The sequence below is a fragment of the Apis florea genome, unplaced genomic scaffold (assembly GCF_048593485.1).
Source record: "Apis florea isolate Af1SG1 unplaced genomic scaffold, ASM4859348v1 contig_3493_pilon, whole genome shotgun sequence".
In the NCBI taxonomy this organism is placed as follows: Eukaryota; Metazoa; Arthropoda; class Insecta; order Hymenoptera; family Apidae; genus Apis; species Apis florea.
In genome coordinates, this window is record NW_028256772.1 from 3,233,697 (window position 1) to 3,258,758 (window position 25,062).

The 25,062-nt window shown below is 28.3% G+C and overlaps 3 protein-coding genes and 1 long non-coding RNA gene across 7 annotated transcripts; 3 read left to right on the forward strand and 1 right to left on the reverse strand.

Annotated features, from left to right (window-relative positions):
• Nucleotides 1-7,104: 7,104 nt before the first annotated feature.
• Nucleotides 7,105-8,624, forward strand: Snapin (SNAP associated protein). Its single transcript, XM_003693505.4, has 2 exons — nt 7,105-7,357; nt 7,515-8,624. The coding sequence occupies exons 1-2, from the start codon at nt 7,206-7,208 to the stop codon at nt 7,840-7,842; spliced, it is 480 nt and encodes a 159-aa protein (XP_003693553.1). The 5' UTR covers nt 7,105-7,205; the 3' UTR covers nt 7,843-8,624.
• On the forward strand, nt 7,971-8,624 carry HemK2 (HemK methyltransferase 2). Its single transcript, XM_012486543.3, has one exon. It carries the CDS (start codon nt 7,971-7,973, stop codon nt 8,607-8,609), a length of 639 nt encoding a protein of 212 aa, XP_012341997.1. The 3' UTR covers nt 8,610-8,624.
• A 31-nt stretch (nt 8,625-8,655) lies between these two features.
• Nucleotides 8,656-25,008, reverse strand: LOC100870466 (uncharacterized). 3 transcript variants are annotated; one of them, XR_015293469.1, is made up of 9 exons: nt 24,902-25,008; nt 12,739-12,862; nt 11,072-11,725; nt 10,807-10,967; nt 10,577-10,735; nt 10,213-10,482; nt 9,803-10,054; nt 9,283-9,677; nt 8,656-8,952 (listed from the first exon to the last, which is right to left on the reverse strand). XR_015293469.1 is itself a non-coding variant. In XM_012486542.3 (9 exons), exons 2-9 carry the CDS (start codon nt 12,845-12,847, stop codon nt 9,333-9,335), a joined length of 2,055 nt encoding a protein of 684 aa, XP_012341996.2. In that variant the 5' UTR covers nt 12,848-12,862; nt 24,902-25,008; the 3' UTR covers nt 8,662-9,332. The 3 variants fall into 3 exon arrangements, 2 of the variants coding, with proteins under 2 accessions (XP_086768878.1, XP_012341996.2); XM_012486542.3 differs by adding an exon at nt 12,509-12,613 and having other exon boundaries at nt 8,662-9,677; XM_086912752.1 differs by having other exon boundaries at nt 8,656-9,677.
• LOC116414337 (uncharacterized) lies at nt 9,556-19,462 on the forward strand. 2 transcript variants are annotated; one of them, XR_015293472.1, is made up of 9 exons: nt 9,556-9,685; nt 9,797-9,901; nt 12,469-12,858; nt 13,007-13,161; nt 15,493-15,646; nt 15,770-16,099; nt 16,158-16,542; nt 17,244-17,922; nt 18,134-19,462. It is a non-coding gene; the product is annotated as an uncharacterized LOC116414337 (long non-coding RNA). The 2 variants fall into 2 exon arrangements; XR_015293473.1 differs by lacking the exons at nt 9,556-9,685; nt 9,797-9,901; nt 15,770-16,099 and adding an exon at nt 10,219-10,765.
• Nucleotides 25,009-25,062: the final 54 nt, after the last annotated feature.

Here is a 25,062-nt window from a genome sequence, read left to right on the forward strand (position 1 = left end):
AAAGCGTCCCGGGACACCTCCGACACCCGAGCTTGGCATACTACATTCGCACTCTAACTGTACGTACCATTTTCCTGAAATCGACTGATGAAGGCTAGCGACCTTTGCGTAAAAAGTAATCAAATTTCTATCTGTATATTTAATTACATTTAATTCTATAAATGTTGGAAGAATGATTTTCTAAATAAGTTATGTTATTAATGTAAAATGAAATATCATCATTATAATTATAATTTGAGAATAAGATTAATTATTGTAAATTTTTCATCTGTAATAGATGTAATATTGTTCTCATAATTGTAATGAAATAATTGTTGATGAACTAATAGTTGAAACGACGCAATTCCACAGCCTAACCACACACACACAATGTGGAAAATACGTCGTGCACGATACGCTAACGCATCATCAGTCGCTGAGAAATTTTTACAAACTTATCAATTAGGGTCATCGTATCCAATGCCTTTCTCTCACTCAAGTAATACCTGGATACGTGAGTGAGATCCTGGCAATGAACACGGAAGGGGTTAAATCTGAAAATCCTGAGCTAAAAAGATAGATTAGTGTAAATATTTTCTATATCTAACGGGCTAATGAACTTTTATTTTATATAATCTTATTATATTTCAAATTTTAATGACTCTATTTGATATTTTATTTTTTAGTAAGGAAAGTTTTTGAAATTTTAATATTCTATAAAAAGAATTACTAATTAAAATGAAATAAATCAATTAGAAAAGTAGAAAAGTGATTAAAATTCAATTCTGAATAAAGATATTGATTCAGAGTTTAAATATTAATGAAAATATCCTCAGGTGATTTCTTCGTCAAAGCATATTTTCGAAAATACAAGTATTCAAAAATCACAGCTTTGATTTCAAAATCTACCTGTCGCGAAGTGTCTTCTTGCACGTAACATTTCAAAGGAAAAGAATAAAATTCTATATTATCTTGAATATTAAACAATTAAATCGTTTAAAACATTATCATGAAAAAAAAATGAAATGATTTAATATCACATTCAAATATTCGTTTTTAATTCATACATTATTATTCACTTAAATATTAAATATCCATATTATTATATTTATCCATATTAAATATACTCTTACAAGTTATTACTTTCAAATTAAATAAATTTCTATGATCAATTTTGAATTAATATTTAAAAACGCGAGGTACAAGAAGACCTAGCCTAAACTAAATAAATAAATACAAAGAAAATAAATCTTACTACTCACGGATATATAAAATATATATCCGTGGTCACTATGCTCGTGCAAAATTCTACGTATACAACCAATCACTCGTGTCGATTCGGATCTTTCATCCTACGACATGATTGAGTGACTGGAGGAACCAAAATGCATGCGACTCACCATTAGATGCGAAGAATCTGCATTGCCATTACTGCTAACCCATGAGAAATCATCGTGAAAGCTGTAGCAAAAAGTAGAACATTATATTTTACAAATATGATCAAAATTGAAGTTTACATATTGTGTAATAAAAATAATAACAATAATTTATATTTTTAAATAAAAACTTAAAATTTAAAAATTGAAATTCTCTGATTATCTTTCAGTGAAAGAATAAAAGGCAAAAAAAAAATAATTACCTCTTCGCGTGGTGGATGATCGCCTTATTCTTGAGAAAAACACTGACTCTACTAAAAACGAATATTAAAATAAAAAAATAAAAATAAAAAACTACTAATGCGTCTGTATAATCACTGTATAATTACCGAACAAGCACTGACTCTAATTTCGCGTATGATTATTGTAATTAAATTCACTTCACAAAGCTATTGAATTCTAAAAAAAATAAAAAATACTGCGAAACAAACACTGACTCTATAGATCACATTGCACGTGATCACAATGATCTGAAAATAAATTTCATTAATGGGGAGAAGAAAGTTGTTAAAGAAAATAAAATGTTTTTATATGAAGCATTTCTTAAGAAACACATTATATTACAATATATACATATTATTTTTAAAAAAAATTACGTTTTGAATGTTCATTATTAAAATTAAAATTAATACGTCATTTATTAGAAATATTCGAAAATATTTGCAAATTTTTATATAAAATTTACTATCAACAATTTAGCATATTATTTCGAAATTTTTTTTATCATCATTTTCATATTTTCAAATAATCAACATAATAATTATGAATTATATATGTACTTACATTTTTCTTCGAAATTAAAACATTACCTTTTCTTCATAAAATATAAATGTCATCATGGCGTCCATATTGATACTTTTCCCGCCTAAAATGATGTCAGCAATCGATTTATCTGAACAAAAAAAAATCAAATCTTTGAAATAAATATATAATGTATATAAGATTAAATTAATAAATAAAAATAAAGCAATAATCTATCGAATTTTATTTTAAAAACTCCTAATATGAGTTAATATGAGTTAATTGTACCGATCCAATAGACGAATAAAAAGTAAAATTATTCTTCAAATAATTATCAACTAGAATAATATTTAACAAATAAGTGAACAAATACAACACAACAATAACACAACAACAATATAAAATAATAATATAATAAAATAATGTAAAAGAATAACTATCAAATATATATTACGCAATAAATTTATTCACACTCGAAACGAAACGTCTAACGAATACGAGTTTCGACAACAGAATGACATTCGCGTGCCTATTTCGATGTATCGAATTACAAAATGGAGTGGGGGGATGCTCAACAATTCGACTTTATACGTTCGGAACGTGTCGAACGGATACGAATACATACAATAAATTTTCTCGACAGAATAATAAGAAACGTTTTCTTATGACTTTGAGTGTCCAATCGAAACAAAAATAAGAAGAACGCAATAATCGAATATCTAGATGGTCACATTTAACAATAAAATATGTGAGAATGTGTATATGTGTGAGAATTGATTATTACGATCTAACTACCGAAGTTTTTACACAGATATAAAGATAAAAAAAATTTCTAATCGACATTGTTATTAAAAATGAGCAAAGTCTTACCATATTTGTATGAAAGTAGTTGAATTTTCATAATTGTGATAGTATAAACTGCAAAAACTGCAAAAATTGGTACATTGTCAGCCTTCCCGCCATCGAAGTTGCAATCAAATGATAAAGACACTCGATTCTGGTATAATAATGATTAAACAAACACGTATTGATTAAACTCAGTTTAATAATCTATGATTGAACTTAATAACTATAACACTGTAACTCTATAACACAAATTTTACATAATTACGCACTTTTGCCGGCGAAACGTGACTCTTCCTCCTGGTTTTCAACTGTACACTGATGTCATGCGCAATATGATGCGCACTGGTTCGTCTCACTGTTAGATCTTAGCTCCTTTCTGATTGGCTGAAGTATAATTTCCCATTTACTTCAGTCGCGCGAAAATTAAATATAAATTTTTATATATTAAAATCTCACAAAAATATTGATTAAAAATATAATAGGAATAGATTATTATATAAATTAATTTTTAATTTAAAAAAATTTATTATAAAAAATTAATATTCAAATTATATTAATAATCAAATTAAAGATTAAAATAAAGAAGATTGAAATAAAATATTAAATTATTACAATACTCAAGATTTAAAAATTTAAAAATTTTATTTACAATATATTCAGGAAATAAAAAAAATATACATAAACATGTATATTTGTACATGTATATATATATATATATATATATATATATATATTAGTTTCATTATATAAATTTTTTATAGATTTTTAATAATGTTTTATTTAAAAATTACTGAATAATATTTTCTTTGTAATTTTTAGATTATAAAAGTAAGTTTTTTACATGAAGAAATTAATATTTATTATTTAACTCTCATATAAAAATCAAATTTGCATTGCTTAAATAACTTTGAAAATTAAAATTTATTTATTAATAATAGAAATATAAAAACTATTGTCAATTTTTAATTTTACTTAAAAGATAAAAAATGATAAATATCTCATGTAAAATAAATAATTACAAAATATATAAATTAATTACAAAACATCTATGTCATTCTTTCATTAGAAACATTAAAAAATTAGAAAAATTTATTATTGCTTGTACAATAATTTTTATCTGAATTTGTTTTAGAAAATGAACAGGATTTTGTGATATTTAAAAAAACATTATATATTATAAATATGATCAAACTTGGAATATAAATATTATATATAAAAATAATAACAATAATTTATATTTTTCAATAAAAACTTGAAATTTAAAAATTGCATTTCTCTAATGTCTCTATCTTTTAATAGAAAAATAAAAAGCAAAGTAAAAATAATTACCTTAATTACCTTAAAATTAATTCGCATGGTGGATGATCCCCTTAATCTTGAAAAAAATTCTATTATATAGAAAACGAATATTTAAAATAAAAAAATAAAAATAAAAAACTACTAATGCATCCGTTTACATCATATGATCACCGAACAAACACTGACTCTAATTTTGTGTATGATTATTGTAATTAAATTCACTTCACAAAGCTATTGAATTCTAAAAAAAACAAAAAATACTTTTGCGAAATAAATACTGATTCTACAGATCACATTGCACGTGATCATAATGATCTGAAAATAAAATTTCATTAATGGGGAGAAGAAAGTTGTTAAAGAAAATAAAATGTTTTCATATGGAGCATTTCTTAAGAAAGACATTATATTACAATATATACATATTATTTTTAAAAAAAATTACGTTTTGAATGTTCATTATTAAAATTAATAACACGTCATTTATTAGAAATATTCGAAAATATTTGCAAATTTTTATATAAAATTTACTATCAACAATTTAGCATATCACGAATTATTTCGAAATTTTTTTTTATCATCATTTTCATATTTTCAAATAATCAACATAATAATTATGAATTATATATGTACTTACATTTTTCTTCGAAATTAAAATATTACCATTTCTTCATAAAATATAAATGTCATCATGGCGTCCATATTGATACTTTTTCCCGCCTAAAGTGATCTCAGCAATCGATTTATCCGAGCAAAAGAAAAAAAAAATCAAATTTTTTAAATAAATATATAATGTATATAAGATTAAATTAATAAATAAAAATAAAGCAATAATCTATCGAATTTTATTTTAAAAGCTCATAATATGAGTTAATATAAGTTAATTATACCGATCCAATAGACGAATAAAAAATAAAATAAATTATTCTTCAAATAATTATGAACTATATTAATATTTAATAAATAATTGAACAAATGCAACATAACAATAATACAACAATAATATAATATAACAAAATAGTATAAAAGAATAACTATGAAATATATATTACGCAATAAATTATTCACACTCGAAACAAAACGTCTAACGAGTACGAGTTTCGACAACAAAATGATACGGTGTACCTACGGTGTCGATGTATCGAATTACAAAATGGAGAGGGGATACGTTCAACAATTCGACAAGTTGAAACATGTCGAGCGGTTTCTCGAACGTAAACAGTCAATTTTTGTGGAAAGACAATTATAAGAAATGTTTTCTTGCAATTTTGAATATACGATCAAAACAAAAATAAGAATAATACGACTCGAATATCCAAATGATCACATTTAAGAAAAAAATATATGAAAATATATGTATGAAATATATATGGAATATATTAAATGTAAATTAATTATAATGATCTATTATATATAATTATAATGAAACTACTTCCTATTCTATGCGAATAAAAAAACAAAAGAAATTTATAATAATTATTTTTATTTTAATGAAGAAAATCTTACCATTTGCATAAAAGTTATCGAGTTTTCTTAATTAGTATGGTATATGCAAAAATTATTGCTATACTTTCAAAGCCATCCCACCAACGAAGTTGCAATCAAATGATAATCTGTAGCAAAAAACATTCAATTTAAGTATGATAATGATGAAGTAAACATATATTAATTAAACAAAGCATAATAATAATATATAATTAAACTTTAGAATCGTAATATGATATTATATTAATAAAAATTTTACGTAATTATACATCTGCCGGCGAAACGAAACCTGTCACTATGATTTTCAACTATAGACTAATGAAATGCGCAATATGATGCGCACTGATTCATATTGCCGCTAGATCTTAGCATCTTTTTGATTGGCTGAAATATGATTCGCATTTATTGCAGCCGCGCGAAAATTGAAATATAATATATTATATTTTAATTTTAGATTTCTGTATATCAAGTTTTCATAAAAATATCTATTAAAAGTATAATAGAAATAGATTATTATAATTAATTTAATATAAAAATTATTCAAAAATTATTGAAGAAAGTTTAAATATAAGATTGAACATTTAAAACAAAAATTATTTGTAAGTCTGAAACAATAATTTACATCTGAATATAAAATATTAAATTTTTGAAAAGTTACATAATAAAAAATATTTATTTTATAGTTTTTTTTCTTTTAGGCGAATTTATATCAATAAAAATAAGAAGTATAGTTATATAAAAATTTTATTTATAGAATATTTAAAAATTAAAAAAATATGTATAATTTTATATATATTATACATATAATATATATAATACATATGTATTTATATTGGTTTCATTATATAATAACATTTTTCTAAATTTTTAATAATATCTTACTTAAGAATTGTTAAATGATATTTTTCTTCTTTATGTATTATAATTTATAATTTATGTATTATAAATATAGTTTTTTCTATTGATGATTGCAAAGATGATTATTTATTTATTATTTCATAACTTTTTTGAATAAAGAATCAAAATCAATATTATTACATTAAGAATAATATTTTGAAAATAATTTATATACTAAAAAAGCAATAAAATTGAAAATGATTATGAATATTATGCTCAAAATGATTAATAAATTATTAATTAATTATTAATAATTAATTATTTAAATTATGTATATGTGATAATAATGATTGAATTTAGAAATATAGTTTTCGTTATTATAAATTGTTTTTATCTATTTTTTATATAGTTTTTATAATAAAATTAGATTTTAATTTCAATTAATTATTAAAACTAAAATTGTTTTTTATATTAAACCGATGTCACATCTGATACGAAAATAATAAAAAAGGTTAGGTGATTCTTGAATTCCTAAGAAAAAGCATTGCATATCACATCTATTTTGTATCTTGTCTATGGTAAAACATGGACGTGGACACAGCGAGTGATAATACCTCTATTGATGACAAGATAGATGATTTTTGTGAAAATCCAACGAGAGATGCTTTGACAGAAGGTCTTATGAGTCTTCTGAAACCTACAGTGGATCAGTTAGATGAAAGAATTCGTGCCACGAGGTATGCAACTTTTATTTTTTGTATGTGCAATGTGTGAGAATAAACGTAAATATTCATAATATTATTGATATGATATCAAATCTTTTTCGAATAATTAAGCATTTAAAAAATTTGAAACATTATTATGTCAATGATGATTATTCATTAATTTTCATAGGATATGTCAAATAGAATTAAAGCAAAGAATTGAATCATTGACAGAAGAATTACAAAGAATCAATGAAGCATTGCAATGCCCATTGGAAACTGATTCATATGTTAAAAAGTTAATTAATGCTAAACACAAAATTACTATTGTCAGTAACATTTTACAAAGTACACAAGAGCGATTAAATAAAATTCATCAAGCAGTGGAGAAGAACACAGCAAAGAGGAAAGCTTTATTGGATCATAGTTCTTCATATGGAAATACCTCTAATATTTTAAATAAAGAAGAACAAGTGGAAATAGAACAAGAAACTAATATTTCTAAAGAACATGAATGAATCATAATTATGATAAGTATAAGTTAATTGTGATATGTCTTATTAGTTTGATATTTAATCTAGAGTTATTTAAGAAAGAAAAAATTATATAAAAATTCTTATAACAATCTATTTTCCATTAATATATCATGAATACACCGATAGTTAAATTATCGGATAAAGATTTGGAATCAGTTTATGAACCATCAGAGGATTCCTTCCTCTTGATAGATGCCTTAGAAGCTGATTTAGAGGTCCTAAAAGTTACAAAACCTGTGATGTGTTTAGAGATAGGTAGTGGATCTGGTATTGTAATTACAGCATTGGCAATGGCATTGAAAATTTACTGCCAATCCTACTATCTTGCAATTGACATTAATATCAATGCGTGTAAAGTTACAAAAAAGACTGCTGCGCAAAATTTGGTAGAAATAGATACTGTACAAATGGATTTATTAAGTTTCTTACGTAGTGATTGTGTTTTCGATATCATAGTATTTAATCCACCATATGTGGTGACCAATGATGATGAAATTTTGAATAGGCAGATATTGTTTAAAAGTTGGGCAGGTGGTAAAAGTGGTAGAAAGGTTATGGAACGAGTATTTCCTAAAATTCCTGATATTCTATCGGATACAGGAACATTTTATCTATTGGTTATTAAAGAAAATGATCCTGAATACATTTTACGTACATTTATGAATTTAAACATGTCAGGCAAAATAATATTAGAAAGAAAAATAAGGGGAGAACATTTGTATATATTACGTTTTAAAAAAATAAAGTAAAATGTCTTCGTCATATATATGTTTTTGTGTGTAATTAATTAAGAAATTTTAGTAAAAATTTTGCTATTTCTTTATTTTTCAAATTTTTACTATTTTACATTTTATTTGTATATATATTTTATTCGTCATATTTCATCCTATACAATTTTATTCTTAATCGTGAAACTTGTACTCATCAACGATTATCTCTAATGAAAAAAAAATGTCAGTCTAGTAAAGTATCTAATTAAACATCGTATTTTTCGCAATATATACGGCTATCAAATACTGCTATTGGTAGACAACAGAGATATTCGAATGATATAAGAAGTATCTAATAATAAAATCTATTATCGCTTCATATCTAAAAGAAAAAAAATTCATTAAAACACAAAAGTTACGAACATTACGTACATCGGTATAGGAAATATGGCTATAGAATTAACGATATTATCGATATTCGCGATGAAATAACGAAAATGCATGAATGCCTGATGTATCGTTAAAATGGCAAGTAATTAATTTGTTGCGATCCTAAAATATTTTTCATATCTTTCGCATCGTTTCCTATTTTTACAATTAGTCGTCATTCGCTCGATTATCGAGGTATTAAGATGAAACGAAAATGAAACATAATACGAAATATAAACATAGATAAAAATCTGATAGCTTATAATGAAAAATCGATTATCACCGTAACATTTGTCTATCACCCGTGATCATTCTCGAGAGCAAGTCAAATTTCTACGAATAAATAGCTTTCGATCCGTATATTCGTTGTAACTTGACGTAAAGCGTAACTGCACTAATGGTAGTCACAAGAATAGTAGTTAAGAAGAACGATATAGCAGTGTAAAAACCACTGTGTGTCATGCAAACGTTAATTGAATTTCTCGCTACTTCTTCGATAGCAGTTTCTTCGAGTTGTTCCAAGACTTGATTGCTAGCTTTGCTTAAGTCGTCCACCATGATTACTCTGAAGCCACGACCGATACGTATGGAATCAGATAGTAACACAGCTGTACCGTTAGATGTCGTATTCGACGGTGTATAAATTATCGAACGTCGCCGTCTACCTGGTTCAATTTGCTGGAAAGGTTATAAATACAATGTTTTTTTACAATAAATTCGAATTTAATATTAAATTAATTAATTATAATAAAAAATTAAAATAATTTTATAATATTTTATATAATTGAATATCACAGGAATACCTGATTCATTTCTGGACAAGGCTCGCAATCGGTTTTACACAATTCCACATTGCATTCGATGAATAGATCCATCACATCGGGGAATTTGAAAGCTTGGAAGTAAGCGTAAGCAATAATCGATGCTCCTGTATTTCCGGTATCATTTGTCTTTTGGAACGCACCGAATAATTTTGGTTTCAATATACAACCTCTTTCGTCCGTTAATTGTAGCGTATTGGTCGAAGATTCGTCACGAGCAATACAATCGTGTACCTTGAAATTTGCAAATTTTCGTTAAGAAAAGCTATGTGTATATTTCTTTTTTTATTTATTTTTATATTTATATATTTATTTATTATTTTTTTTTAATAAGAAAAAAATGAAGACAAAATTAAAAGTTTACTAAAATTAATATAAAAAAATATTGTTACCTGAAGATCGAAGCCAGGATCCCCTTCTACGGATACAACTAAAGTCATGGTCTCTCCGATTTTAACGAGTCCATCGGCAGCAGGTGCAAATGGTCCTCGTCCCACTTGTATATCCAATTTAGCGGTTGCTGTGTCACCGCTGAACGTCACTATTTCCTGATTCAACATATCCACTGAGAAGTTCACCGTCAAGGCCTTATTGATGTTCCCTTCCCACAGACAACGAACTCTTTGCACTGTATCCCAAACCTCCTGTATTCCTGGTTCGTTCTAAACAGAGAGGAGAAAGAAAGATATTCTCAAGAAAGTTCTCAAGTGATTCAAATTTTATCGAAATTGTGCGAAGTTTGAAATGAAGTTTTACCTGCAAAACTAGAACATTTTCAAGATACGCCTGACCAGCTTCACCCGCGAAATCGTTGATGAATTGAGTACCGCAAGAATCCAAACTGACTGTAAACGAATATTTCGTCTGTCCAGAATTTTGCTCGACATATCTACATTCTGGATTCGTGTAAAATCCCTGAGAATATATATAAATGATGAGTATAAAGTGAGTATATGACAATCCAAAATATCATATTCCTTACTTACTTTCGAATAAATAACACCATCGAAAGCGCGATTGAACTCGATGTTGATAGTCATCATAGTCTTACTGCACTCCACATCGAGGGAATGAATGTGTGGAGGATGTTTTAAATCATCATCTTCCGTCGCACCTCCACCTGTCGTCATTCCAGAACCGCTTGTTCCTACAATGACGAATAAAATATTGAACGATCTCTTTGTGATTTGCTTTGTCATCAAATATAATCTATCTAGTTTTGAAAAGAGAAAGCAATCGAAAACATAGTACCTTGTCCGGTAGGACCACTGGGTGGTCTGCTTGATGGTCTAGTAGTTCCACCGCCATTCTGAGGAGGGAATGCCCCACCAGGAGTAGAAGAAGGAGGGAATCCCGGTGAGGAAGGATATCCACCTTGGTCGTATGAATATCCATTGGGCGAAGGATATCCAGCAGAAGGCTGTCTATAAGTAGATGCTTCTATGTACGTAGGACTTGGTCTCTGAGTCGAGTAACCGTAAGTAGTGGAGAAACCGGATGGTGTGGAAGTAGCAGGAAAGTTAGATGTCGTGTAACCATAATTTTTTGAGACTCCACCGGAAGCTGAATAGCCAGGTGCTTGAATGGTGGATGTTGAACTGTATGGTGGAAAAGCGGAGGAACCAATGTTCGAGTAGGAAGGTGTCTCGCTAGGACGAGGATTGTAAGATGATGGTACGTATGGTTGATTGCTTGGCGGGAGATACGTTTGTTTTTGAGTGGAGAACGGTGGTTGTTGTGTAGTTGGTTGACCAGATGGCCGGTAAGGATAATTTGTCACTGGAGCAGGAGTTGTGTAGGTTGGTGGCTGGATGGTCGAAGGCGTTTGAAATGGTCGAGGTCTTTCCAATGGTCTTTGGGTGCTATACGGTGGTAGATATCCTGGAGGATCCGACTGTTGACGAGCTGCAAGAGGAACAATTTTAGATTACAAGATATCGCCATTTATGATAATTACGAATCGTGTAGCTTGATATTGTTTACAATTTTAATAAAATGATTTTTCATTCATTCTTACAGATGCATCTTACAAGTTTTTTACAAGTTAAAGCCACGCTTGTTATTCGAAAATTTAATCAAATTGTCTATATAAGATGTGCAATTTACTGTAACATTCTATGAACGATATGCAGTAGTAGAAAATTGCTACTAAGCGTGCGTGTTCTCGTTAAAGTTTGGTTAATTGCATTTTAATAATGGTTATTGTTTCTAATTTAATCCGTGGAAATGTCTTTTGAGCATGAGCCACTGATCGTTGAAATATCAGGGTGCCAGTTTCTATTTAAATAGAGATTTTAATCTCTTCAGCACATCTCTCATGTACATATGTTTTTAAAATTAATGACTATGATGACACGTTAATAGCGTTACGTGGCTATTAAATGTTAATATGCTTATTATTTATTTATATTATTTCTCCATTTCTTCAATTAATTATTATTTCTATTGTATCACGTTTCAAATTATCATTATATTTCCTTGGAATATTTTTCTTCGGTGAATTTCTAGGTTTTATTACCTTACAAATATTTGTAATTAAAAGTAATGATTTATAATATGTGCATTAGAGAACTGAAGAGATCAAAAGAGGAGATAAAAAGAATAAAAATCTAAAATTGTTTTATAATGTTTCCTCCTTTAATTTCTAGGGTATATCTCGAGAGGAGTTGATCCTTCTGGAGAACGTACGTTTACGTGCACCCTGCCGGTAGATCCCTTGAATCCACTCTAGGATATTTTGCGCCATCACATCTGCAGCCGATACCGGAGCAGCTCGCTGGACTCTCGAGTGCGCTAATGGATTTCAAACGATTGCTTTGATCAAATTCGCTAAGTCTTTATCCTACGTTATCGCTTTCTCTCCTCCACAATCGATCGTAGTCGAGTAAACTCGGCGAGTCGACTCGTATCTCGCTTACCATCTCCGGATGGCGATGTTCTGACGAACAAAGCATGTCCTCCTCCGTATTCTTGACCCAGAGACACGGCCAGACCAGCTGCGATCAGGAATGTTATGATCTCCTTCATCCTCTTTATCTGTAACTATACCATTTCTCTTTTTCTCTCTCTCTCTCTCTCTTTTTATTATATTTTATGTTTTATGATGATAAAAATATTCTATTTAACGATTTTTTTACTTTTCACAAGATACGTTGAGATATTCAAAATCTTTTATATTTTAAACAGAGTCGGGGAGTTTTAGAATCAGATCCAATTTAATCTTCTGAACAAAAAAAGGATAAAACTTTAGATTTTCCTTGGATGTTTTGAAATGCTAAACTAAAATGCTAAATGAGATATTTTGATTATAATGGACAGAATTGGATGAGAATCATAATGATGTAAGTTGCATAAAATATTTTGAGAAATATTTATATTTGTAAATTGATATTTTAAAAGAGAGAAATTTTCTGTGTAAAATAATATGAAACTGTAGCATAGTCTCATTTTCTTTTAATTACGATTTTTAACACTTCAATTAACATTCAATTAAGAATATTTTAGGATGTGAATAATTGAAAATAAATTATTCTCGAAAATTATTTTCAGCAATATTTTTTATAAAAGAATATTCCGTTGACTGGTTCCATTACAGTTAGCTACTCACTCTTAAAAAAATCCAAATCAAATCAAAACCATTTGAGCGCGAAAATTACATTTGAGAGTAAAACTCTCTCATTTGCTTTCAAGAATATTTCCTGTATAAAAGTATATTTGTTGACCGTTCACTAATAAAGTAACTTAACGGTAATAAAAATTACTGTCACTCAGTGATTCTCAACGGAGTGTTCACCTGTGAGAAATATTTTCGAAAGAGAAAAAAAGAGAAAATTTTATTTTTAAACATATTCGCAATCCATTTAAAAACATAAAAACTCTTCTGGCCAATCTTCAAAACTTATTTTTCATAAATGAAAATACTGAATGAAATACAACAATCATTCTCAAATACAATTATTCATAAAAAAGTTTATTAGAATCATTAGAAAATGTACACTATTAGAAAAATTTCATTTCATAAGATTACGTATCCAATTAATAACGATCGATGTCGTTGGTGAAAACGCGGAACCTTGCATTTTTCTCGCGCGCCTATTTCAAGGCTGTGAACTCGTTCTTTGTGAGTAAAAAGGAAAAAGAAAAAACAATGGAAACCGACGATTACTCTATTTAATTGGAGCCTCAACGCCAGCCAGAGGTGAATAATCGAAGATCGAAATTTATAAATATATATTGCGGAAACTGGACGAGATATAAAATCTTCGAACGATTCGAATCGTCTCATCTCTTTCGTTTCGTCATAATTTCGACAGAAATCTTAACGAGAGTATCTCGAAGAAATACAATCGCTAAATACATAATTTTCTGGTCCCGAGAAAGGCCGTTTCCATGATTGTCTCGTTTCTTCTCACGTACATCGGTGTTAGAACGTTTCGTCATATCGGGATTACGAGAGGATCCGTAATCCTCTGCCCTCTTATCTCGGTAATTCGGAGACTGCGGTCGAAAAGGGGCGATGCACAACTCGATTCGCGACTAATTAACATCTTTTGGCGGAGAGAAGAACTTTCCGTTTCACGGGGAGAATAAAAATGGCGATCCTTCGATTTTTTTTTGATCTGGCTCTCTCTTTCTTAAGCTTTCACGCTATTTATATCTAGATACGTACAATGCAACGTTGTACCAAGTTTACTACTGGTAGTAAAAAGTTGGAAGGTTTGTTTCTTTTTCTCTCTCCCCCTATTTTTTCTCCTTCGTGTTTTTGCTTGATTGAGAATCCAACGCGAGGGAGAAAGTAAGCATGTTTGCTCAGTTGCAAATTATTTGCGTAGGAGTAGCGTGAACCGTCAATCTTTAACCGTGTTAGCACGAAATGCCTTTGCATTCGCGTGACGATTGTTTGCCATTGGGAAGAAGAGATGTATATTTAACTTTGGTCTGTTATTTTCGTAATACTTGTAATACAGAAGAACTTCATTTATACAGGGTGTTAATTTATTTCAATGGGATACTTTTGAAGGGGCGATTTTAGAAATCGAAATAAACACGAAAGTTGGAATATAAATATAGTTGAAGTTTTTATTGTGGTATTTATTGAACGGTAAAAAAAATAATAATAATATTATAAGAATTAATTCAATAATTGGCCTTCAACCGATATTTTTGTACACCAACTTTTGTCTTATAATTTTCTATTTATAAAATAAATGAAGAAGCTAATAGTAAAAGTGTTCTAATAATAAATCCACATGAATTTCTAAAAAGAAATATTTATATTTATATGATTATTACTTTAAAAATATCCCATATTTTTATAGCACTCCATTTATATTTATAAGAAACGTTTTCTGATATTGAGAAGATATTATTTCTATTATAAAGATACGAGTTTTTAATATTTCTAATTGACAATGTATTTAATATGTAAATGTTAAAAGACAAGCAATTATGTAATCAAGTCATTCATCAAGTCATATGATGTAATCAAATTGTTTATGCGTATAATTGAAGTTCACTGATTTCTCTTACTATTTATGAGTTAGATAAGTGGATTTATTTTTTTGAGTTATGTAATGTTAAGTTATTGCGTTACATTTTTATTTTTATTTTGATAGAATAATATAATTAAAGATTACAAAAGAATTTAATAAGTTCATTTTTCTGTTTTTTAGATTATTTAATAGATAAGAAGGATGTTTTAAAGAAGTGGAAAACTTAACAAGTTTTAAGTTTAAATAACTTGACAAATTTCATTTTAACAAAGTGTCTCAATGTCGGAGTTCTATCTTTTTGAAATTTTTACTATTACATTCTTGCAAAATAGAGGTGATATTTAAAAATCTGATATTTTCATACAATCATCAGATCACTTATTCTACAATTATAAAACAATAATATAATATCCATAATATAATTAATTATAATTTGATAATTTCTTATTATTATTAGGTAATCAATTTTATGGAATAACTCAAGATACTTAAAGAAACAAACTCTTCAAAAATTACTAGAAAAACTGAATATTCATAACATCAATAAAAAAAAAAATAAATAAAAACCAAATTGTATATTCAGATCATATACAATACAACAATTTAATTTCTTCAGAAGTATATTTTATAATAAAACATCAAAGTCACAGTCACAATACTTTCAAAGCAATGATTGCCATGTAAAGAAAATAAAATATTATCAGTTTTACTATTAAAAGATTCTGTAATGTTCTTTAACAGATTTTAATTTTTTTAATAATTTTAATTAAGAAAAAAAAAACTAAACGTGTGTATATATATATATATATATATATATATATATATATATGCATATTTCTAAACAGGTTAAGAATTTTGAAATTTCAAAAAAAAAGAAAAGAGGAAAAATCGATACAGTTGGTGACTCGAAAGGGTAAAAAGAGTATGGTGTTAAGGACACCGAGGAGAAGAAGGAAGTTGCAACAAAGGGAAACTCCCAGCATTGTCGCTTTCGACGAAGATGAAGTTACGAATGCTTGGCTAGATCCTTGGATACTTTCCACCATCGGTATCTCGATTTACCGATGGCTGGTCGACGGTGAAACCGAATCGTGACATGCTCATGGCGCTGATAGTGTTCTGACCTAGCGATTCTTCCTGTAGAAATATCCATGGCAACATTCCTCGTCCCTCTGTCGGGCAAAGAGTTCGAGAAGTCAACCGGCGAATCGTGCTTCACCGAGGTGAAAGGTGAAAGTCGATTAATGCTTTTGCATAGTATGCGCATCAAGGCTGCTATTTCTTTTCCCTTTCTTTTGATCAATGGAAACGATTTTCAAGATTTTATCCCCAATTTGGATTTATTATTCATTTATTTGTCTAACATAAGATATATCTTTTGGTGTCAATGCAGCATGAACGAACATTTTTTCATTTCTCTATTTTTTATATTAGGAAATAAATTCAATCATATTCTGAATAAAAATGTTGGTTACAGTGTGATATTGTGAATTGCAAAAATTCAGATTGTTGTATTCATAAAAGTTCCAGTAGAAGAAAGAAAAGTTTGAAAAGATTGTTGTTAATGTATTCGATAGTTTTTGAGATATCTTAAAATTCTAAAGGCAAAAATGAATAAGAAGACACGAACTAATTAATCAGTTCATCAATTTATTAAGTTATAAGCAATTCAAATTTCAAGCGAGACAAAGATAAATTTCATCTTATCTATAAATGTAAATTGCTTATATAATATATTTTCTTAAAATGGATAAGAAAATTATATTGAAGTACCGTAAAATTAAATCAGATTGACATGTGAAATTATAATATTTCATTACATCTAATTATAAAATGTATTTTCTATGCAATTCTATCTATCTAAAAATATCTATGTTTTTCATAAAATTATTTACATATAATCTACTAATTATGATTTGATTTTTTTTTAGATCTGTGGAATAATTTAAAAAAACTAATTATTCTTAAGAGGCTATATAAAATATTAAATTTGATAACAAATGATAACAAATGGGCTTTAAAAAACTAAAGTTTAAAATAAGATCTGCAATTATTTTACCCAAATTGTTTGCATACTTAAAGTATTAAAGTAGTGATATATAAATTAAAATATAGTTATATTTGTCACTATATAATATTAAAATACAATTCATGTGGAAAAAATTGAACGACATTAAGATAGCTTTAATTTAATAAGTCATTAAATAATGAGATAAGAATTTTTATGCATAATAATGAAATTATTATTATATAATGATCGATTATAAATTTTAAATATTAAATTATGGATGATATATTATTAAATATCATTGGCAACAAGATATATAAATTGAAGATAAATCGAGAACGATTTTAGAGACGATTTTAAATTGGATTATATATGATACAATTTATTGATTTGTACGTAAAACTATACTATATAAGACGAAATTATTAAAAAGAAAAAATAGAAGAGAAATATATATATATATATCTATATATAATAATCAAATGCCTGGGAATGTTCCAGTTTGCAAATATGAATTTAGAAATTAATGAAGTGCATTGCACAAATAGGACTGCGATTAAATTAAAGTGGAGCGTGATTTTCTGGCTGATTCATCATCATAAGTGAGTACAATAGACACAAAAAAAAACTTCAAATGTTCTATGTTGTATTCCATACAAAATTTGACTAGTTAATTAATAATTCTATCTCGATGTTGCTCGTTATTGTTAATTATTTATCTTTTTTTTTTTTTTTTTTTTTTGGAAAATATTCAACGTTTCAACAACAGTATTTTTATCAGTTTATCAAAGTAACCATAGTTTTCATTAACAGTGATTGACATCAGGAAGAAAAAAAGAAAAAAAGAAAAAGAAAAAAAGTGAAGAATTCTAGAGAAAGTTTGTGCCGATATATTAATCGAGAATTCGATTAATGGATCTCATTGTCAGATACAGATGGGCAGAGTTTATTTCCTGTGTCTTCCCCGGAAGAATATTTCGGAGATTTATGAGTGGCTTCCCTGAGACTTCTTTTATGTCACACTTATTATCGGGTTAATGGGATATTTTATCGTCCTTTCTCTTTTAACGCGTAAACTTAATTCCTTACGATCGTGAAAGATTGAAAATTGACGAGGACTCGTTTAATGTTTACGAGCGTATCCTGACCTCGTGGAAATTATTGTGGGAAAAAAATATTGATCATTCAAAAAATCTTCATACGTTTTTTAAATTTGTTAAATTAATCGTAAAAAAAAATTATATTATCAAAAATAATAATAATTCTGTTTTATATGAAACATGAATGAGTATATAGAGTATATAGATATATAGTAGTATATATTTTTTGATAATGTTCTTAATCATATTTTGAATATTTTTGTGCTTTTTTTTTTAGTATGATAACATTGAAGAATCAGATCTAATTTATTTTTCCTAACAATGAAGGTGCAAAGAAAATTATAATAATATGTTTTCTCAGACTTATATTATTTTCAAAATGATAAATAACTAAAGAGAAATAGTGTTTAATTTTAAATATTTTTAATTGCCTTTCAAAATATTTAAATTGCTCTGTGATTAAGAAACATTAATATAAAACATGAATTAATGAATTATGTAGAATAACAATATATATATTCGTAGGATATTTTGAAGAATCGATTATAGAGATAAAACAAATACAAATTTCAATTAAGGCTTATATAATTTTATAAACAATAAACTTAAACAGAGTTTCTCTATACTAATTTTTGTTTTTATTTTTAGAATTGATCCTTCAAATATTTCATGAATATATTTGTACATGGAACAATCTTTTTATTAGCATAAGTAAATTTATATTTGCTTAAATGAAATCTTTTATTATAACTATATTAAATAGTTTTATGATTCACTTGAATATATTATCTTAACTTTATAATAATAAGATAGAGTAAAATTTTTGATCATAAAATATATTTTTAATGCTTTATAATACAAAATTAAAAATAATAAAAAATATTCTTAAACAAAATTGTATTAAAAAATGAGAAAATGATAGAAATTGCTCGTAAGACAATCGATAAATTAATAATTAATTCATTTAATTTGTAATGATACCAATATATAATATAAATAGAAGTAACTGAAGAATATAATAAAACTTCTCAATAAAAATCTACTTAGTTTTGTTTTAACGATATTATATCAAAATGATATCGATAATCACAATTCTAATCTGTACTATTATCAATAGACTCAATATTGATCTTAATTCTAAATCACGATGTATTAAATACATATTTTTTTGAATACTGAATATTTCCACAAGATTGAAAGAATAGGAATAAAACACAATGATAAATGTGTAAGAAAAATAGAGATAACATTTAATTTTTCTCTAATTTTTTGATTCGAAATGGAGACAGGTTAATGTCGAGAGACTTAACATAATTTTCGCAGAAAATTCGCGAAATTTAAATCGTTTGACTGGCTAAAGTAGTCATTTGTGGGAAGGAGGATTGAGCAAGTGTAACGTGCACTTGAGATGCTGCGGTTTTACGTTTAACGTTTCTTTTCGACTAGATGCGGCATCTTAATAATAAGAATACTTGTTCATTATTTAAATTTCGTAATAAGCAACACGTTAAATGATGGCTTCACAATGTGAAACATTTCTTAACTATGTTGATTTGTAAGATGAAATTCGATTATGTCAAGGCGAGTCTGTCTCACATTTCTTGCATATTTTTTTATGATTATCAAATCATATTTGAAGGCTTGTTATTTTTGCATTTATTTTTCTCCGAAAGAAAAATATTTGAATGTTTCCTTTTTTCCATTTGAAGAGAAAACAAATATCAATCGTAATTTTGCTTTTTTATGGTTCACATAATCTCGTTTTTTATAATATATTGAAAATTCTTCGATTCTAAAGAAAATTAAAATAAAAATTATAGCTACAAAAATGTCGCTTGAGATTTATGTATTGATTTAATTATTTATTTATGTATTGACTAATTTAAATTCGTGTTTGACGAAGCGCTGTCTCATTCCATCCCTCGTTTGTCCAATGTAAACTCTTTAGAGTTTGTTTTCTTGCTCAGTAATTCATCACGTGGACATTGCATTGAAAATGAAACTCTCTGAAAATATAATTTTCACCTATTTCTGTTAACGAGAAATAATTTTTGTATTTCAAAGCTGCAAATCCACTTTAAAATAAAACTCTCATAGAATTACTCTCAAGAATCATTTTAAGGATTAAAAAATTTACTGTCATGAATGATCATTCTCAACGTAGCATTCATTTTTTTAAAAAAAACTCGTACCCTTAGAAAAAGATACAACTAGAAAGAGTGAAAGCATGCTAGATGTTTTGACAATTAGATATCTATTTCTGTAACATGTTTTCTAAAAGTTATCAGGGATGAAAATTTCATCCTGTCGCGGTCACAGTGTGAATAGTGCTAACGAGGAAAGATGAAAGAAGAAAGGAGAAGATCGTTCATAGATGGTTGCGAGAGATCTTCTAGTGAAAACTAGCAGTTACGTCCTATAGGTCTGGGTTACGAGGACATCGATTGCCTTACGCGTCTCGTGAAACGTGGTGGTGCGATTGTGTGCATGCGCGCGCGCGCGTGCACAAATCGTTCCTCGTGGTTTCTACTTCGCAATGTCAGTTGTAGGCGGAGGTGGTCCCAAAAATCGGTAGATTAATATCGTGAAACGATTTGTAATCGATCTAATTTACTATAAGATAAATTAAAAATAAAATAAATAAAATAATTTATAATTATTCATTGATTAATAATGATTAAATTTCTCTAGAAATTTGCTTTATTATTCAAATATCATAACGTGTACTTTAAATATTCTTTTCTTGTAAATGTAATTTTGCATAAATGTATGCATATTTGCAGTTTAATAATGATTTATGTATGTATCGTTGTATAATGATAATGGAAAGTTTTAATGATTCATTTAGATCGATTTTTAATTTAATTTCAATATAATAAATCTAAAAGTTTTTTATACAGTGATAATGTCATTGGTCAATAATAGTGATGCTTTATTTCCGGACAAAGTTCTATGGTATGAATTAAAAAGAGTACAAATATAGCATAATTCGGAATGTTAACAGAGAATTGTGAAAGAGATTATTTCATCAAAAAAATCCATATTTTGACAATGGTTATTCACAAATAGACATAACCTATAAAAGAATAATGAAATAATCGATACCGATTAAAAAAATTGCACCTAAGATAAGATTATAAATATTTTTTTTGCAATTTTTGTAAAGAAGAAACAAAAAGATTTACTTTAAAACTTTATTTTTTCAAAAAATATTTCAAGCATTTCTTTAAAAGATAATAGAACCTGTTTCTCGATCGATTATTTTCTCGATAAATTGCAACAACATTCTCTAATCTAATCGAGTGTCGTAATTCGAAGATTATCTGCGACATTCAGAGGGAACTCTGCTGTCCCACGTTTGGCAATGTCCTAATGGTCAAACAGTTGAATTGTCGAGGTATTGCCGACCAATTAGATACATTTTTATAAATGAATTTATTACGAAACTGAATCTAAGAGTGTAATACCGATTGGCTGATTCTTAAAACCTGGTTTCTCGAAGATACGATATGAAAGAATTCGAAGAGTGAAATTGTTAGAAAAAAGCAATCGAGAATAATTAATTGAGCTTCTACGATCGATGGATACGGTAAGGAAGATTGATTTTTACTAAAAAGAAGCGAGAAATCGGCCTCCTTGCGACCTTCGCAATGGAGAAAGCAGAGAAGATTCAATTCGCCAAAAGCATTCGGCAACGACGTTAGAAGACGTTTCCCTTGTTTCGTCGTGATTAAATAAAATTACACGCCTAATTACGGTGATATTTCGAAAGAACTTACTTCTTCCTCCCTTTTCGAATCATTTCTCGTTTTGTTTTTTGGAAAAACTTTCCCTTTCGTCGTTCTCGATGATACGATGATACGACTTTCTCTATGGACACGACGTTTTAAAGGATTTTTGCTGCGGGCAAGGAATAATGTTTAAACGAAGATTGCAACATCGACGAAATTACGTAATTTTATTGAACAGAGAACGGTGCAAACAAATATTTCTTCAATCTATTACTCTTAGTGGAGGATGTCAGAGGTCGCGGAATACGAATAACAATCAAGGCATGCGTGCAATAGCGCGAGTGTGACGCGCATGCGCACGCGCATGCTTTTTACGCCAAAGCGCGGTTTTCTTTAAATTTAAATTCGGTGCGAGCGAACAGAGCTTTGATTTGAAATTATCAGATAATATTAAAATATTCTATCCAACATTTTTTTATTTTTAAATAAGAATACAAATTTTAATTTTTCTACGTATATTTCAACGTATTAAATAAGATATTATAACTAAGATAGATAGAATTAAAAATTTCCACAATATAACACAGTTATTGTTGAAATTTATGATGTAAACTTTTTCAAAATTCTAATATTTCGTAAGATATTCGTTAGATATCAAAAGACACGTCAAAATTTTTATTCCGAAAGAACACGTCTTAGAAAATTTCAGCAATAATTTTTCAGTTAATTCTGAGTACCACTGAACTAACGATTAGCATAGAAACGTTGTATATACACACACACACACACACACGCGTATAAAATATATGCACATCGCGCGCTTTCTTCTGGATGCGGTGACCAAAATGAGCCGGCTCCGTTTTGTCTCTCCTATCCTATACTTTCGCTCCCACTCTTACTCTCACTTATATTCTCACTCTCGCGCTCGTATTCTCACGCTTACTCATCCTTATCCAACTATTTAACCAATCGTCACAATCGATCCCGCCTTCTTTCATTCTACAAACGTTACGTCTGGTTGTCTATTGACAGATATAATTTGCATATCAGACTCCAGAAATCAAAACAAATCGTCCATCGAGTTTCACTTTTACCACCAGTTATTCGAATTATTTTATTCGTCGCGCCGCGCGCATGCGTAATGATGATGACAAATCCTTCGAATCGATCGCGATAATTCCTCGAAGATAAGATTAAGCGATCGATCACTTTCTCCCATTTTCGATTCATCGCGAACACTGATTTGTCATTCGAATTGTCGAATTTCGATTCGAATTCCTCGAATTTCTGATTTCACGATAGCTTTCTGATCAAATTTCTGTGGCGCGAAATTTGAATTTCATCAATGTTACGCTATATAAATTCTCTCTTATTCTTAATTGGTCAATGATCATAGAAATAAAGTAATAAAGTGTGGTATTGATAATATGATATTATATACGTGCATTATATATTTCGTCGATATATTATATAATATTATATGCACTTTTATTGTATTTACGACTTAAAAAACGATGTTATTAAATTAACCAATTATAATATAAAATCAGAGATTTAGGATCTTTTAAATGGATATTTACCGTGTAATGATATTCAATACGAATGAGTAATTATTAAAAGAAAGGAGTCATTCGAAGATTCTGAATCTTTTGTCGTAAAGAATTTCTACAGGTAATGTACGAATCAGGCTCCAGTCACGATCGATCATTCTGCACACGGAACGTCGCTTTCTTCTCTGTGGCATAATGAATTCGTATTCCTCCAACTTTAATGCGTTTTCCATCGTGTGAAGATTCACTGAGTGCCCATAAAAAAAAAAAAAAAAAAAAAAAGAACTTGCTCATTTTTTTTATTACCGCAGGAAATGATGATCTTTATTTTATAATTAGTGAATTTGTATATTCGTGTATGTATTTGTCAACGTCGCTTTCTCTTTACAATTTGTTTATTGGAGGACAGACAGAATGAAAACTTTTTTGAGAAAAATATTTTAATAAAAAAAAAAGATTCGCAAGAGAAGATGCGTGGAACACTTTCTTTCTTCCTTTAAACACGCACTCGATTTTTGTCTATTGACGCAAGAATAGAGAATAGGTTAAATTTTGGAAGAAAAAGGATTTCTCTGCGTGGAGCGAAATTGAGACAATTATTTCGAAGCGAAATTCTTTTAATAGGAATACGATCTTTATCGGTACAAGATTTAAGATACGAATAAGAATAGATCAATTTTTTTTTTTTTTCGAGAAAGAAAAGATTTCAAGAGGAAATTCGTAAACAAAATATATTTTTTTTAAGTAGAAAACAAACACCACAAATTTTATTTTTGGCTCAAGATGATGCAAAACTTACGATAAAACTCGAATAATTTAAAGACAATCATCTTTTATAGACGAGAATGGATTAAATTTAAAAAAGATCTCGCAGAGGAAACGTATGATTCGAACAAGATTGATTCAAGAAATCCTTTAAACCAACTACAATACAAACGAGATTAGATCAAATTCAAAGAAAGGCATGAACGATGTGAAAATGTTAAAACGTTCTGAAAATGGAATTGTTTCGATAAACGACACTTTACTTTCAAGATACGAATGAAAAAAAAATAATTTTCCAAAACGATGTCGCGTCTCGTAAAAATTTGTCAAGATACTTTTGTTTGAACCGAGATATAACGCGCGAGGACAGAAGATGGAAACTTGAAGGTTTCCAAAGGGAAACGCGTGGTACGCGAACAAGGTTGTGCGACTCACCTCGAAGCGAAATCCTTTTGACGGGAGACGAACACGTTGCCGATCTTCCCTCGCGATTCCTCCGGAAGATTCGCTTCGTGTGCAGGCTTGTGAGAAAGGTGAGAGTGAATAGCTGGGAGCATCTTCATTCAAGCTTTATATAGGTATTGTACCCCCTTTCC